Genomic DNA, 16,406 nt, shown 5'->3' with positions numbered 1-16,406 from the left:
CCAAATCGATCCTGCTCCAGAGTATCCTCGGTGTAATGGTCAGTTCTTCGACGATAAACGTGAATCCGACCATCACCCCTGGTGAGACAAAACCACGACTCGTCAGTGAAGAGCACTTTCTTCCAGTCCTGTCTGGTCCAGCGACGATGGGTTTGTGCCCATAGGCGACGTTGTTGCCGGTGATGTCTGGTGAGGACCTGCCTTACAACAGGCCTACAAGCCGTCAGTGCAGCCTCTCTCAGCCTATTGCGGACAGTCTGAGCACTGATGGAGGGATTGTGCGTTCCTGGTGTAATTCTGGCAGTTGTTGTTGCCATCCTGTACCTGTCCCGCAGGTGTTATGTTCGGATGTACCGATCCTGTGCAGGTGTTGTTACACGTGGTCTGCCACTGCGAGGACGATCAACTGTCCTTCCTGTCTCCCTGTAGCGCTGTCTTAGGCGTCTCACAGTACGGACATTGCAATTTATTGCCCTGGCCACATCTGCAGTCCTCATGCCTCCTTGCAGCATGCCTAAGGCATCTTCACGCAGATGAGCAGGGACCCTGGGCATCTTTCTTTTGGTGTTTTTCAGAGTCAGTAGAAAGGCCTCTTTAGTGTCCTAAGTTTTCATAATGTCTGTAATCTGTTAGTATCTTAACGACCGTTCCACAGGTGCATGTTCATTAATTGTTTATGGTTCATTGAACAAGCATGGGAAACAGTGTTTAAACCCTTTACAATGAAGATCTGCAAAGTTATTTAGATTTTTCTGAATTATCTTTGAAAGACAGGGTAGTTTCTTTTTTTGCTGAGTTTTATATCATACGGCCTTACTTTGATGGCCAAGTTTCACCCACATCAGGCCTGCAAGTGACATTATGCTAGCTTGCAAAGTGAGGTGTTATGCCCATCAATAGCCATCCAAATTTGGCATTTGTATTCAACTGCAACCTGCATTCAGAATGGTTGTCAGGGTTATGTCACGATCGTCATATGAAGGAGACCAAGGCGCAGCGTGGGTATCGCTCCACATCTTTATTTATTTGTATAACTATGCAAGACATACAATAAACTATAAACAAAACGAAGAGGTGCAACATGCACTAACTCAAAATAATCTCCCACAAACCCAAGTGGGGAAAAACAACTACTTAAATATGATCCCCAATTAGAGACAACGATGACCAGCTGCCTCTTATTGGGAATTATACAAAAAACCCAACATAGAAAAAAGAAACTAGAACACAACATAGAACATTTAAACTAGACAAAACCCCCCAGTCACACCCTGACCTACTCTACCATTGAAAAATATGAGCTCTCTATGGTCAGGATGTGATAGGTTAGGAGTTCAAATAAACAAAACTACCTAAACCATTTAAACTGCAACAACCATTTCGGTAACGGATACAATAAATCTAACTAACTGATTGGATTACTTTAGAAAAATATATATTTTTTTGCTTTGTGTAGCATAAGATGAATCAATCAATCAATGTACATGCAAAATCACAGGTATTAAAAACAATCCTCAAAAACATCGAGCTGCAGTTGAGCATGCTGGGAAATATGATACATTTTGGCACTGGTTATTAACACCAACACTGTGGTTCCTTTACACAACTGAGTGTTAATTTCACTCTTAAAGAGTTAATTTTACTCTTGAATCAACACTAGAAATGTTACACAAGAAAAATCAACACTAGGTAACACCAGCTAATTTGCTGTGCAGTCATCAGGAGTGTCTGTCTCTCTACTCCATATTGTGATAGCCCAATTAACAAAGAAGATATTGTATTTAATATTCATAAAGGGGATCAAACATAAAAGGCAGAATGAAAGGTGGAACAATACAGTTTTAAGAAAGGTACAATTTTATATGTAGATTGGTTTTGTTTTTCATTCCCTGCTGGGGGGAAAAAATTGAAAAAGCTATCAGTCAGGTCAGTCTGGCCCTCTGTGTTGTCTCCAGAAATGATGAATGTCTGTTGGTTATGGGGGACATGATGGAGACTTGTCAATAAAGCCTTAATAAAAACAGGAAATAGGATATTGACAGGCTAGGCTCAATTCTGTCACTCTGTCATGATCCAATCAAATCTTATCATAACCCTAAATGATCCAGTTGAGGGATTCCTCACGAAACCCAGTCAAAAAAAGACCATGATTTTGGGGACACAAAATGTCATCCATAGAATAGTACTGGAGGAAGAATTGTTGACATATTTTACATTTGTATCTAAAAGCATAGTTGAGAAATAATTTATCAAAGTTGCCATATTTATGACATTTTGGCCTTACCCCGGCCTCCTTTAAGACTCAATAATGTTTCATCTGTAGATGCTACAAAGTAGACATTGGTGTCATATGAAGCTTTACCGTTTGCTCTGTAATACGAGTAATATAAAAATGGAAATCTTTTTTTTTACATTAATTTATGATATTGAAAAATATTAACATTAATTGTTGAAAATAATATACTCTATGTGCCTATCAAAGTTTCAGAGTGGGATCTCTGCTTGTTCTGTGGCAGGTAGCCTAGCGGTTAGAGGGTTGGGCCAGTAACCAAAAAGTTGCTGGTTTGAATCCCTGAGCTGACAAGGTGAAAAAATCTGACGATGTGCCCTTGAGCAAGGCACTTAACCCTAACTTGTCCCAGGGGCGCCACACTACTATGGATGACAGTGTAAAACAACACATTTCACCGAAACCTATCCGCTATAGTGTATGTGACAATAAAACAAAACAAAAATTCTGGCCCATTTTACACAGAGAAATTAGCATAGTAAACAATGTATTGCACATCCTGCAAATTACCAGCAGAGGGCGAACATAAAAATAAAATAAAATTCACATTCAATATGTTGGAAAGGTTTATTGGATACAACTCTGAGTTATTCTATGGATTGCATTTCGTGAAAATCCCCAAAATCATGGTCTTTCTGTCTGGGTTTCATGAGGAATCACTCAGTTATGGAATAAGAAATCAAATCCTCCACCAAAAAGAACAAGTAGATTTGATCTGTTTATGTATCAATGTTTGCGTATCTGTGTTGTCTTCCTGGCTGGGACCCTCTTACAGAAATAATACAACTCAAGGGAATGTATTCTGTGCATATCTTTTAATACCGCATCTACAAATGTATATTGCAATGGTTATTGGTTATTATACACTTTTACAGTTCAAGACAGGTCTGACCTCTGACCTAATGACTTGGGTCACATCTGCTGTGGGCTGATGACTGGGATAAACCATGTGGAACGTAAAGTGTGTGTGTGTGTGTGTCAACCTTAACGACTCTCCAATGAGCTCTTAACCATACCTTCAGTCCAGTTGCCTTCATTCTACTACCATAAAACGCAATGCCCCATAGCTCCTCCCTAACCTGTTGTAATATCAACCCTGTTACAAAGAGCTGCTTAAACAGGATATAAAATAAATCACTTGGCTTCATACTAACGTCCACTGTTATTTCACAATCCATTTTTGAATTATATCTTTGTCTTGTGATTGATATTGTTTTACTACAATAGCCCCAACCTTGTGGGAGAGTGGGACTGAAATAACGTGTAGTTAAACGTGATATGAGAGAGTATTTATGTTCATTTACACCAGTCTCCTCCCGTATCCTATGCTTGTTGATAGATTTTTTTAATTTAACCTTTATTCTTTAAGGTTATTCTCATGAGACTTGGAAGTGTCATGCCTGGACATCAGATAGACAGACCAAAAGAGTATCAGGATCGGGAGGCTTTGGCCATTCAGTCACAGTTACTGGACTAATACTAACCAGTAAACCAATTATGTGCTCAGCCACCTGATTTACTGGGACTAACCACCACCAGGGTGTGATCAACTCTGTCAGACATAATGGTTGACCAGCTAACCCTGTTGGAAATTTGCCCTATATGCCATATTGGCTAATGCGGTTTTGTGTGTTTTTGTGAATACAACATTTAGTTTTCTGCAAGTTGAAATAGTAAATTGGCTCTCCAAAGTGACAATGTAGTTAACTTTATAGGCTAGTATGAAAACATGTTGCACAACTGGCTGTGAAGAGACAGTAAAATAGCCCTACATAAAACACTAAATGCCAACAGATACAATCACTGGATAAATGTTGATGTATTACATCAAGAAGGGGTCATGCTCTGTCGTATATGCACACCATAACTGTTCTCTCTTCTCTTCTGCGTGCATGCGCATCAAATTCATCTCCGTTTTCCCAATAAAAACCGTTGGGATTAGACCCGCCTTCGGCCATGACCCTCCAATCAAAGACAATTTAATTCGGAGCGCAGCGCACACTTTCCTGAACAAATGAATGATAAGAAAGAATTGGGAGAGAGAGAGAAAGAGAGAGCGAGACCCCATGACACGCAGTCCCTGGAGACCCATGGAGGGAGACAGTGGGTAATCCCAGGGAGAAGGACCACTCCAGCCCTGCGCGGCTGATATTAACAGCTGTAGGCTATATTCTCCATGCCGGTGGGGTCGAATGAGTGGGTGGATGTCTGGACAGAACACAGGAATTGATCTCTTGATTGGGTGGCTGAGCTGCGTCTGGGACTCCGGAGAAGCGAGGTCACGTTGAGGATAGCAGCCAACTCAATGGATTTCATACGCGCAGAATGAACCGCCAAAGGGAAAGATGGGACATGGGCACGCCGGCGACTTTATTGGGGTTTTGTGGAATCGACGCAGCGGCACTGTGGAGACTTTATTCTATCTGAGCGGCTCAGAAAGCCTTCGTGTCTTCACAGAGATGAAGTTATGTGAGCTGAGTTTGCAGTAGAATGGCCCTCCTCGGATGGGACTCTGAGGGAAGGCGATGGCAACTTTTCACCACAGCAACCCAACGGATAGAGACATCAGGAGAGTCCTCCAAAAACTTATAATCATTCTATCTGTAGGAATCATCTGTGTCTCTCTCTTCTACTTCTTCACGGGATGCTGCGAGTCGGACCTAACGGAAAACTCAGTCTCGGACAGACCCGCCAGCGATGACAGAAACGGGACGTTTTATAAGGACGTTGTAACGGTACAGGAGGAAGATGGATACCCAGGGACCGGGGAGGGGAGCACACTGACGCCCGGTTTGGAGACTGATAACACGGGTAAAGATTGGAAGGCGACCCGGCGGTTACCCCAAGCCCTTATTATAGGAGTGAAGAAGGGTGGCACGAGAGCTTTACTGGAGTTTCTCAGGCTGCACCCGGACATCCGCGCGCTGGGCTCTGAGCCGCACTTCTTTGACCGGCATTACGCACGAGGCTTGCACTGGTACAGGTACATATCATGCGTGCACGTGTACATTTCTCCAAAGGGCATTGCTATCCAATGAATGTTGTTTGTTTGAGAAATGCTTTTGACTCAGTGCACCTGTATCAGAAAGTATTGTTCCATTTGATCCGATGAATGGTGGAGTTGGTTGGTAATGAATCTTACAGAACAATTTGAATGCGCATCCACTGTGTCGCAGCCTAAACATAGACATAGATCTAGGAATAATGCGTGTTTGTTTTTGGAATACCCAAACATACCCATGGCCAGCATATAGTGGATTAGGTGACAGGCAGAGAGAGAGCCATCTGGCTATGCCAATCTGTTTGTGTGTGTGTCTGATTGTTTGTGTGTGTACATGTTTGTGTGTTTATGTGTGTGTACATGTTTGTGTGTTTATGTATGTGTACATGTTTGTGTGTTTATGTGCAGGGAGGGTCTGGATGAGTTCTCACAGTGTAATCATCTCTGCAGCTGAGGCCAGATGTTACCTTAGTCAGCTGGGTCTGGTCTCATCCTAGAGGTCCACAGACACACACACACACCCACACCCACACACACACACACACACCCACACACACACACACACACACACACACACACACACACACACACACACACACACACACACACACACCCACGCGCACGCACACACACACCCACACCCACACCCACACCCACGCACACACAGACACACACACACACACACGCCCGCGCATGCGCACGCGCACGCACACACACGCACGCACACACGCACACACACACACGCTCTCTCTCTCTCTCCCTCTCTCTTATTGACACACACACAAACACACACACACACACAAATTATGCCAGGGTGTGCCAGGGTGTGCCACGTCTCCACTGTGTGTGCGTTTGTGTGTGTATGTCTCAATGATGTCCCAGAGTGACAAGATTGCCCTCTCCCCAGGACCAGATGGGGCTTCTTGACTGTCATGCCACTTGATATCACTGTCAGGCCTGTCAGCTTGATCCTGACCCCAGGTCAATTTACCCTCACAGATAATGATGCGCTCCCAGTCACACCACTTCATTACACAGTGGGGTATATCATTGGGTACAAGTCAAGTTAGGAAGAGCTCAGTGTATGGTGTGTGTAGACCGGCTGTGCCCACTAGGATGTGGTGCTTGAAAAAAAAACTGTCTGCGAAAAAACATTGCAAGTACAGTAGATAGGAGCATGGTCAGGTGCACAAAAAGTATATATATTTTTAACTTTCAAACATGCATTTAGATTAAAAAAGAAATACATGTTTCCTTTTTGTCTGTACACCCTGCTCTCATCTGCTTCATAAGGACACTTCAGATCTCTATCACTGACAGGAACCACTCTCAACCAGGCAGGCAGACCTGAGATAGATCATAGCTGAAAGAGGACAGGACAGGGCTGGACTGAGATGGAGCAGAGGTTTTATCCTTACACTGTTTCTCAAATCGATGGCTTCACTTCTCTCCCAAGACCTTGGCTTGCCATGAGCGCTAAATCTATTAGTCCCGATCAGTGTGTGTGTGTGTATGTGTGTATGTGTGTGTATGTGTGTGTGTGTGTGTGTGTGTGTGTGTATGTGTGTGTGTGTGTGTGTGTGTGTGTGTGTGTGTGTGTGTGTGTGTGTGTGCGCAGCCTGGTCTCAGAGCATTTTGTATTATTCTGTACGTAAATATGAGACACTCCATTTAGTATGATATGTTATATTTGGTATGGTTACATAAGACAGATGGCTACTTAAGGGTGGTTGAGTTGGCGTATAACGTGAATGTCTAGCAACCCAAAGGTTGCGAGTTCGACTCTCATCATGGACAACTTTAGAGTTTTAGCTAATTAGCAACTTTTCAATTACTTAGCATGTTAGCTAACCCTAACCTTTTTAGATAACCCTTCACCTAACCCTAACCTTAACCCTTTTATTTAATCCTTCCCCTAACCTTAACCCTTTAACCTAACTCTTAAATGTAACCCTAACCTTAAACCTAACCCCCTAGCCTAGCTAACATTAGCGAGCTAGCAAACATTAGCCACCTAGCTAGACTTCGTAAAATATCATACAGTGCCTTGGAAAAGTATTCATTCCCCTTGGTGTTTTTCCTATTTTGTTGCATTACAACCTGTAATTTAAATGGATTTTTATTTTGATTTCATGTAATGGACATACAAAAAATAGTTCAAATAAATAACTTGTTTCAAAAAATTAAAAAAAATTAAAAACAGAAAAGTGGTGCATGCATCTGTATTCACCCCCTTTGCTATGAAGCCCCTAAACAAGATCTGGTGCAAAGAATTACCTTCAGAAGTCACATAATTCATTAAATAAAGTCCACCTGTGTGCAATCTAAGTGTCACAAGATCTCAGTATATATACACCTGTTCTGAAAGGCCCCAGAGTCTGCAACACCACTAAGCAAGCGGCACCATGAAGACCAAGGAGCTCTCCAAACAGGTCAGGGATAAAGTTGTGGAGAAGTACAGATCAGGGTTGGGTTATAAAAAAATATCTGAAACTTTGAACATCCCATGGAGCACCATTAAATCCATTTATAAAAAATGGAAGTATAATGGCACCACAACAAACTTGCCAAGAGAGGGCCGCCCACCAAATCTAACGGACCAGGCAAGGAGGGCATTAATCAGAGAGGAAACAAAGAGACCAAAGATAACCCTGAAGGAGCTGCAAAGCTCCACAGCGGAGATTGGATTATCTGTCCATAGAACCACTTTAAGCCGTACACTCCACAGAGCTGGGCTTACGGAAGAGTTGCTAGAAAAAAGCCATTGCTTAAAGAAAAAAATAAGCAAACATGTTTGGTGTTCGACAAAAAGGCATGAAGGAGACTCCCCAAACATTTGGAAGAAGGTACTCTGGTCAGATGAGACTAAAATTTAGCTTTTGGCCATCAAGGAAAACGCTATGTCTGGTGCAAACCCAATACCTCTCATCACCATCTCCACAGTGAAGCATGTTGGTGGCAGCATCATGCTGTGGGGATGATTTTCATCGGCAGGGACTGGGAAACTGGTCAGAATTGAAGGAATGATGGATGGCGCTAAATACAGGGAAATTCTTGAGGAAAAGCTGTTTCAGTCTTCCAGAGATTTGAGACTGGGACGGAGGTTCACCTTCCAGCAGGACAATGACCCTAAGTCTACTGCTAAAGCAACACTCAAGTGGTTTAAGGGGAAACATTTCAATGTCTTGAAATGGTCTAGTCAAAGCCCAGACCTCAATCCAATTGAGAATCTGTGGTATGACTTAAAGATTGCAGTACACGAGCGGAACCCATCCAACTTGAAGGAGCTGAATAAGTTTTGCCCTGAAGAATGGGCAAAAATCCCAGTGGCTAGATGTGCCAAGCTTATAGAGACATACCCCAAGAGACTTGCAGCTGTAATTGCTGCATTAGGTGGCTCTACAAAGTATTGACTTTGGGGGGTGAATAGTTATGCACGCCCAAGTTTTCAGTTTTTTTGTCTTATTCTTTGTTTGTTTCACAATAAAAATATTTTGCATCTTCAAAGTGGTAGGCATGTTGTTTAAATCAAATGATACAAACTCTCAAAAAATCAATTTTAATTCCAGGTTGTAAGGCAACAAAATAGGACGATGCCAAGGGGGGTGAATCCTTTTGCAAGCCACTGTACATTCGCAAATTCGTAACATACGTTTTGCAAATCCGTAACTAATTGTACGTTTTGAAAAATCCTAACATTTTGCAAATTCGTAACATATTGTATGCTTTTCAAATTTGTTACGAATTGTCATTCGTAGCATATCATACGAAATGGTTGATGGACATCCACAAATTAATACATACCATATGAAACGTAACATACTAAATGGAGTGTCCTGGATTTACGTACAGAATAATACGAAATGCTTTGAGGTGTGTGTGTTATCTCTGGTCAGTACAGGATTCAGTTACAGTTAACAGGAAGTCTTATCCTGCATTGGAATAATCCTCTCACGTATGCAGAGGTCAGGTTTCAGTCACTAGCGCTGACTGACTGGATCTCTCTTTTTCTCTGTCTCTGTCTGTCTGTCTGTCTGTCTGTCTGTCTGTCTGTCTGTCTGTCTGTCTGTCTGTCTGTCTGTCTGTCTGTCTGTCTGTCTGTCTGTCTGTATGTCTGTCTGTCTGTCTGTCTGTCCCTCTGTGTCTGTATCCCCCCCCCTCTCTCTCTCTCTCTTTCTCTCTCTCTCTCTCTCCCTCTCTCTCTCTCCGGGCTGTGCATTCACTTCCTATAGCACATGATGATGAATTGTGTGCGAATGAAAGAAGAGAGAAATAATATTGAGGATAGGATGGTGTGACTGTGCAGATGAAAAGCAGAGATTAGAGGTGAAAGGGTGAACTCTGTGTTACCACAACCACACACATCTCCACTGACCTTTTCCTCAACCCAAAGGAATGTCATAGGAGCTGTACTCTATACTCCCAGAGCTGGAGGCTGGAGGCTTGTTATTCAGTGCTGCCTCTGTGTGTTCCTGTGAGGCTGTAGGGTAACGTTCTCTCCTGTAGCAGTGAGATGTATTGATGTAGTACTGACCATGAGGCACTGCTAGAGCTGGGGAGCCCATAATGGCGTGTAGAGTTCGTCTCATTTTCTTGTTATAGTGATTTTGTTTCACATGCTGTATATAAATCTGTCTTTACCAATCATATAGTGTAATACATTTTGAATTTTGAATTTAACCTTTATTTAACTATTTGCAATATCACGTATAGACGATGACTGTGTTGCAATCAATTTGAGATGTTTACTAATAATTCAATATGGCAGCCATTCTGAGGATTTGCTAAGTGTTCCGTTTTGATCTGGAGAAGAACGCATTCCCCATCAGAACTCAAATGACAGATTCCAATTTAGTGGTCTTTACAGAGTCAGATGTTCTCTCATGGCTGTGGTTAATTTGCAATTCAGATGAACTCGTTAAAAGCAGCATATCAATTCATACCCATGGATCCCATGCTTTGTTTGGGCTTGACGTTGCATGTGTGCCTGTGTTTTTACACAGGAATATAATTGCCATGCAAATGGCTAAAGAATGGCTGCCAAAACATGTGATCTTCAGCATGGCTATGTTAGAGGAGATCATGTCTGACAGCAAAGGGAATCTTGTGGATTCTTTTTAATCATGGTTTTTGAATAGGGGGAGTAAAAACTGGGCTAAGTGTAGGGGAATCTGAATTCTGTTATTACATATTATTTGTTTTAGAAAGGGGAAATCCACTAGTGTTTTTTGTTTATGTGTGTGAATTTGTGCATGCGTTTGTGCGTATGTGTGTTTGCGTTCCCATACATTTATATTTCTCTGTATTATAATATCTCTATATTAAATCGGGGCCCATCCACCCATCTAGTACCGTAATGTGTGTGATCTCCATAAGGCCCAGACAGCCGGGGTGATCTAGCCCTCATTAAGGCGCTCTCTGGGGGGTTGGAGAGGGGAGGCAGGGGGGGTCTGGGCCCCACTATGATGGATGTCTGCTGGAAGTGGACAGGGCAACGCTACAATGGACTAGAGCCTTAATGGTCCCCAGCGCAGAGAAATGGATGAATGGACTCTCAGTCACATATACACATACATATACACAGACATCAATAAGAGAACAATTTCATTGTTTTTCATTGAAATTATGGCTATTGTCATTGAAACATTGCATCCCTATAATGTATGTAGACTAAATAGATTTGGCGATCCATAGCAGTTGATGCCAGTTTATTCTATCAAATCTATCAACATTTATGTAGTTTTAATCTACCCTCTCATCTCTCCTCCCTCTGTTGTCATATGATGGTCTTTGACCCCAGAGTGTGTGTGTGTGTGATAGACACTGTAATTGCCTCACATCTGTTATCACTCACACACACACACACACACACACACACACACACACACACACACACACACACACACACACACACACACACACACACACACACACACACACACACACACACACACACACATATATACACACACACACGTTCACACGTTCACACACACACACACACACACACACACACACACACACACACACACACACACACACACACACACACACACACACACACACACACACACACACACACACACACAGCACGGTGCTGATGGGACTCCAGAGGCTCCCCCAAACCCCACCTGCCACCCTCAGCCCAGATGAGACCCAGGCCTACCCTACCCCCTCCTCCCACACACACATACACACACACACACACTTTATCCCCCACTCCTACAGAATCAATACCTATGGCTCTGCACGGCACAGGGTCTTCTTGGGCTAGTCCCCTTGGCCTAGGAGTGGGGGTATGACGCTCCACAGAGAGATGGAGAGAGGGAAGTGGATGACAAACAGGAGAGAGATTGTAAAAATCTCTCTTTTCATCCAGAGGGTGTCTGTTCCTGCTGCATGGCATCTACAGATGGATGACATGATCACCTTAACACTCAATACACATGAGCGACTGGGTAGGCTCTATGAGAACAGTATGGAGAATACAGAGAATATGCTCTCAGGGCTCTGTGATAATTGCATCTATCTTAATGGTAAGGTAATGGAGTTCTGTTTCATGCTGACTCAATGGTACTGGCTTCAAGGTTTCTCTATGAGAGCAGCCTAATGGAAGTACCTTTGTACCCATCACTCCATCACTCCTTTATGACTGACTCATCTACTCATTTCATGCATGGGCTTTCTATCCCTTTAGCTGCACTAGATGCACATGCACTGGCAGGCATGGATGCATACACACACACACACACACACACACACACACACACACACACACACACACACACACACACACACACACACACACACACACACACACACACACCATGTGTGTGAGGAGGGGTGTGAGAGATAGGGGTCTGAGGACAGAAGAGGACAGAATAACACATGGTTGAATAATTACTGAATAATGTGTGTTTGTGTGTGTGATGGACTGTGTGTCTCCTGATGGCTCGGGTAAACAGGGAAGTCTTCAGGCTAAGTACTACTCTCACCTCCCATGAAGACTATAGTGTGTGTGCGTCTGCGTCCGTCTCTCTCTCTGTGTGTGTGTGATAGAGCCAGGTTGGGATATTGATGTATAGATAGAAGTTCGTATTTCAGGGAGGGGGGGGGGGGTGTTCAGAGCTGAAACCTGATCCTTGCTCATACCAGAGGACACTCTGAGCATCCTGTTCTCTCTCTGTTCTCTCTCTTCCCTCCATATCTCCATCACTCCATCCCTCACTCCAACTCTGTCCCCAAACCGTCCTGAATTGTTTTAAGATGGTCATCCCATGGCTCATTTAGCTGTTTGATTTAGAATTTTAGGACCCCTTTAGGTATAAAAAAAAGATGTATAAAACAATTATTTGATAACATATTGAATTTGGCCTTTACTACTATAACCCAGAGAAGCACATGGAATAACACATTCATAAATGTAAAAAAAGACAGTCAAATTAATCATAAGAAACAAGGTTTTGAAGTATTTGTCTTATATATAGGAGATATATTTTATTCTGTACAGGATTCCTTCATCACTCTCTTATTTAGGTTAGTATTGTGGAGTAACTACAATGTTGTTGATCCATCCTCAGTTTTCTCCTATCACAGCCATTGAACTCTGCAACTGTTTTAAAGTCACCATTGGGCTCGTGAAGTCTCTGAGCAGTTTCCATCCTCTCCAGCAACTGAGTTCGGAATGACGCCTGTATCATTGTAGTGACTGGGTGTATTGATACACCTGCCAACGTGTAATTAATAACTTCACCATGCTCAAAGGGATATTCTTGGTCAGCTTTTTTAAATGTGTATTTATCTACCAATAGGTGCCCTTCTTTATGAGGCATTGGAAAACCTCCCTTGTCTTTGTGGTTGAATCTGTGTTTGAAATTCACTGCTGGACTGAGGAACCTTACATATGATTGTATGTGTGGGGCACAGAGATGACATAGTCATTCAATAATCGTTTTAAACTATTATTGCACACAGAGTGAGTCCATGCAACTTATTATGTGACTTGTTAAGCACATTTTTACTCCTGAACTTATTTAGGCTGCACTAACAAAGGGGTTGAATACGAACTGACTCAAGACTTTTCAGCTTTTCATTTGTTATTAATTTGTAAAAAATGTCATAAAACATAATTTCACTTTGACATCATGGGGTATTTTGTGTAGGCCAATGACACATTTCAATTAAATCCATTTTAAATCCAGGCTTTAGCACAATAAAATGTGGAAGAAAGTCAAGGGGTGCCAATATTTTCTGAAGGCCCTGTATAGCCCTGTGTGTGTGTGTGTGTGTGTGTGTGTGTGTGTGTGTGTGTGTGTGTGTGTGTGTGTGTGTGTGTGTGTGTGTGTGTGTGTGTGTGTGCATCTCAGTACCCCTCTGTGATTGATGTAGCCTGTACATGTGTAATGACAGCTTCCATTACTGATGCATATAAGAACGGCCTTGAGGCCTGACTGTAGCCTGTAAGAGACAAGTAAAGCCTTTTCCATGGTTGTTTAGCCCAATCAGAATCATTTTCCAGATGGTTTGAATCCTCATAGTTACACCATTTAAACACTAAACATATCTCTCTCTTTCTTTTTCCTTTCTCCCTTTCTTCTTTCATTTCTCCCTTTCTCTCCCTCCATCCCCCAGGAGTATGATGCCCAAGGCCTTGGACGGCCAGGTTGTCATGGAGAAGACACCGCGCTACTTTGTTACCGTGGAGACCCCAGGGCGTGTACACTCCATGTCGCGTGACGTGAAGCTGATTGTGGTGGTCCGAGACCCTGTGACTCGGGCCATCTCTGACTACACTCAGATCATCTCCAAGACCCCCCACATCCCTGCCTTCGAGACCCTCGCCTTTAAGAACCGCACCAATGGTCAGAATCATAGTGATGCATTTTTATTGTATAGACCTATGAATGAATGAATGAATGAATGATAGCATGGTTGGATGGATTAATCAAGGACACAAAAACATAGTTTTTCCTAATTCAGTACCCACACAAAGACTATATTCTTTAGTCCTGTCTTCAGTCCCCTCTTTCAAAGTCTAAAACAGGTAACGGTGTCTTTTCTTGATCCCAGGTGAGATTGACTCTCTATGGAGCCCTCTGTGGATCGGACTGTACGCCCAACACCTGGAGCGCTGGCTGGCCTGGTTCCCCCGGGCCCAGATCCACCTGGTCAGTGGGGAGGGCCTCATCTCCGACCCGGCAGGAGAACTAGGAAAGGTCCAGGACTTCCTGGGCCTCCAGAGGATTGTGACGGACAAGCACTTCTACTTCAATAAGACTAAAGGTTTCCCCTGCCTGAAGAAACCGGAGGGAAGCAGCAAGCCCCACTGCCTGGGGAAGACTAAAGGCCGAGCACACGCCCCCATCGACCCTGAAGTGATCTGGAGACTGAGGGAGTTCTACAGGCCGCACAACCAGCGGTTCTACCAGATGGCTGGCCAGGACTTTGGATGGCAGTGAGGACTCAGTAGAGTTAACGAGGTGAAACATGATTCCATGGCAACAAAGACACCGAGGGGTGTTTGTCCGTTGGCTTCAGTTTGCACTCTGTACCTGTTACTGTGACTTGGGGCAAAGAGTAATGACATAGGCTCATACTGTTGATACAGAAGTGGCTCCGTGCTAGGAACTAAATCCAATGTTGATAGACCTCTGGGAAGCGAGGGAAACAAATATCAGAGATTGAATATTGGTGACAGTGCAGAAAGACCATCTCTATGCTAGTTCCCTTTCAGCATCTAATAGATGTTCAACAACAAGAAAGTGGCACTTAAAGCTGGAATCTTTAGTTAATACATACATTTTTGGAGTTATTAATTCATGATAGAGTACCCATTGAGTCTTGAAGAATAAAACATATAAATGCTTCATGAGCTTAGTTCAACTGTCATATCCTATCAGAACCCAAAATATAATCTTGTTTTACTCCAATGTTTGTAAACGATGTAAATGTAAAGAAACACTGCATAGCCTCAAAACATGGTTAAAACTATAATTTGCCTACAAAGGCAAAACACAGCAAGTACATATTTGGTCAAAATTGAGTTAAGACTGAAATCAGGCTCTGTAGTATCTGTTTGATATTGTGTCCTGGTTCAATTATGTTCAATATTTAGAGAAAATGGGAGTGAGACGTTTGCATTAACTGCAAAATCCAAGTAAAAACCCAGGAAAACCGAATTTACTGCACTTTGGCTTTGTTCCACTATATTTTGACTGCAGTTACCTGCTCTGCCATACAAAGGCAAAGAGCATTAACTATGCAAACAGTGAAACTGAGAAAAATGGCTTTAAAGTTTATTTGCTGTCCAGCCAAATATGTTGTAGGTAGACAAGTGATAATGCATTATCTTATTACGAAGTCATTTTTTATGCATTACAACCATGACCACTGATTTGTGACCCCTAAGTCAAATATATGACTCTACAACGTCAAACAGAAAAACAACGAGTTGGATAAATACATTCAGATTGTATATACTGCACAACGTCAAACAGAAAAACAATGAGTTGGATAAATACAGTCAGATTGTATATACTGCACAAAGTCAAACAGAAAAACAATGAGTTGGATAAATACATTCAGATTGTATATACTGCACAAAGTCAAACAGAAAAACAATGAGTTGGATAAATACATTCAGATTGTATATACTGCACAAAGTCAAACATGTTTTGGAAGTATCACCATTATGCGAGTGGAAATAGTCCTTACCTTAAGGGTTATCACAATAGAACATACAAAACATGAAAACATAACTACATTACACCATTAAATACAGTTGGAATGTAGTTACAACTCAATCTCAAACTGTTTCCATCAAACAGAAAAACAAGAAAGTTGGATAAAGACATTTAGATTGTAGATACTTCACTTTGCCTTTGCGTTAGTTGTTTAAGGTCACACAAAGGCAGAGTGCAGTATCTGCATTTCAGGGGTCATAGGTCAAGTCAGTGGTCATGGTTGATATGCATAAAAATCACTACATAATAAGATGATACGTCAGTGCATTATCACTTATCTACAGTGCTTAGTTTGTAAATCGGGAGGTGCTGGAAACAAAAGGTTAGCACAAGAGGGTGGTGACCTGGGGGACTCTGAAGTACAGCAACACAT

General features: G+C 42.5%; 1 protein-coding gene across 1 annotated transcript; it reads left to right on the top strand.

Annotated features, from left to right (window-relative positions):
- The first annotated feature begins 4,815 nt into the window (after nt 1–4,815).
- hs3st3l (heparan sulfate (glucosamine) 3-O-sulfotransferase 3-like) lies at nt 4,816–15,204 on the top strand. The gene is made up of 3 exons (XM_029763934.1): nt 4,816–5,273; nt 13,923–14,152; nt 14,361–15,204. Exons 1-3 carry the CDS (start codon nt 4,816–4,818, stop codon nt 14,747–14,749), a joined length of 1,077 nt encoding a protein of 358 aa, XP_029619794.1. The 3' UTR covers nt 14,750–15,204.
- Nucleotides 15,205–16,406: the final 1,202 nt, after the last annotated feature.

Source organism: Salmo trutta, chromosome 10 (genome assembly GCF_901001165.1).
Source record: "Salmo trutta chromosome 10, fSalTru1.1, whole genome shotgun sequence".
NCBI lineage: Eukaryota > Metazoa > Chordata > Actinopteri > Salmoniformes > Salmonidae > Salmo > Salmo trutta.
This window is presented reverse-complemented; position numbering and strand designations above follow the sequence as displayed.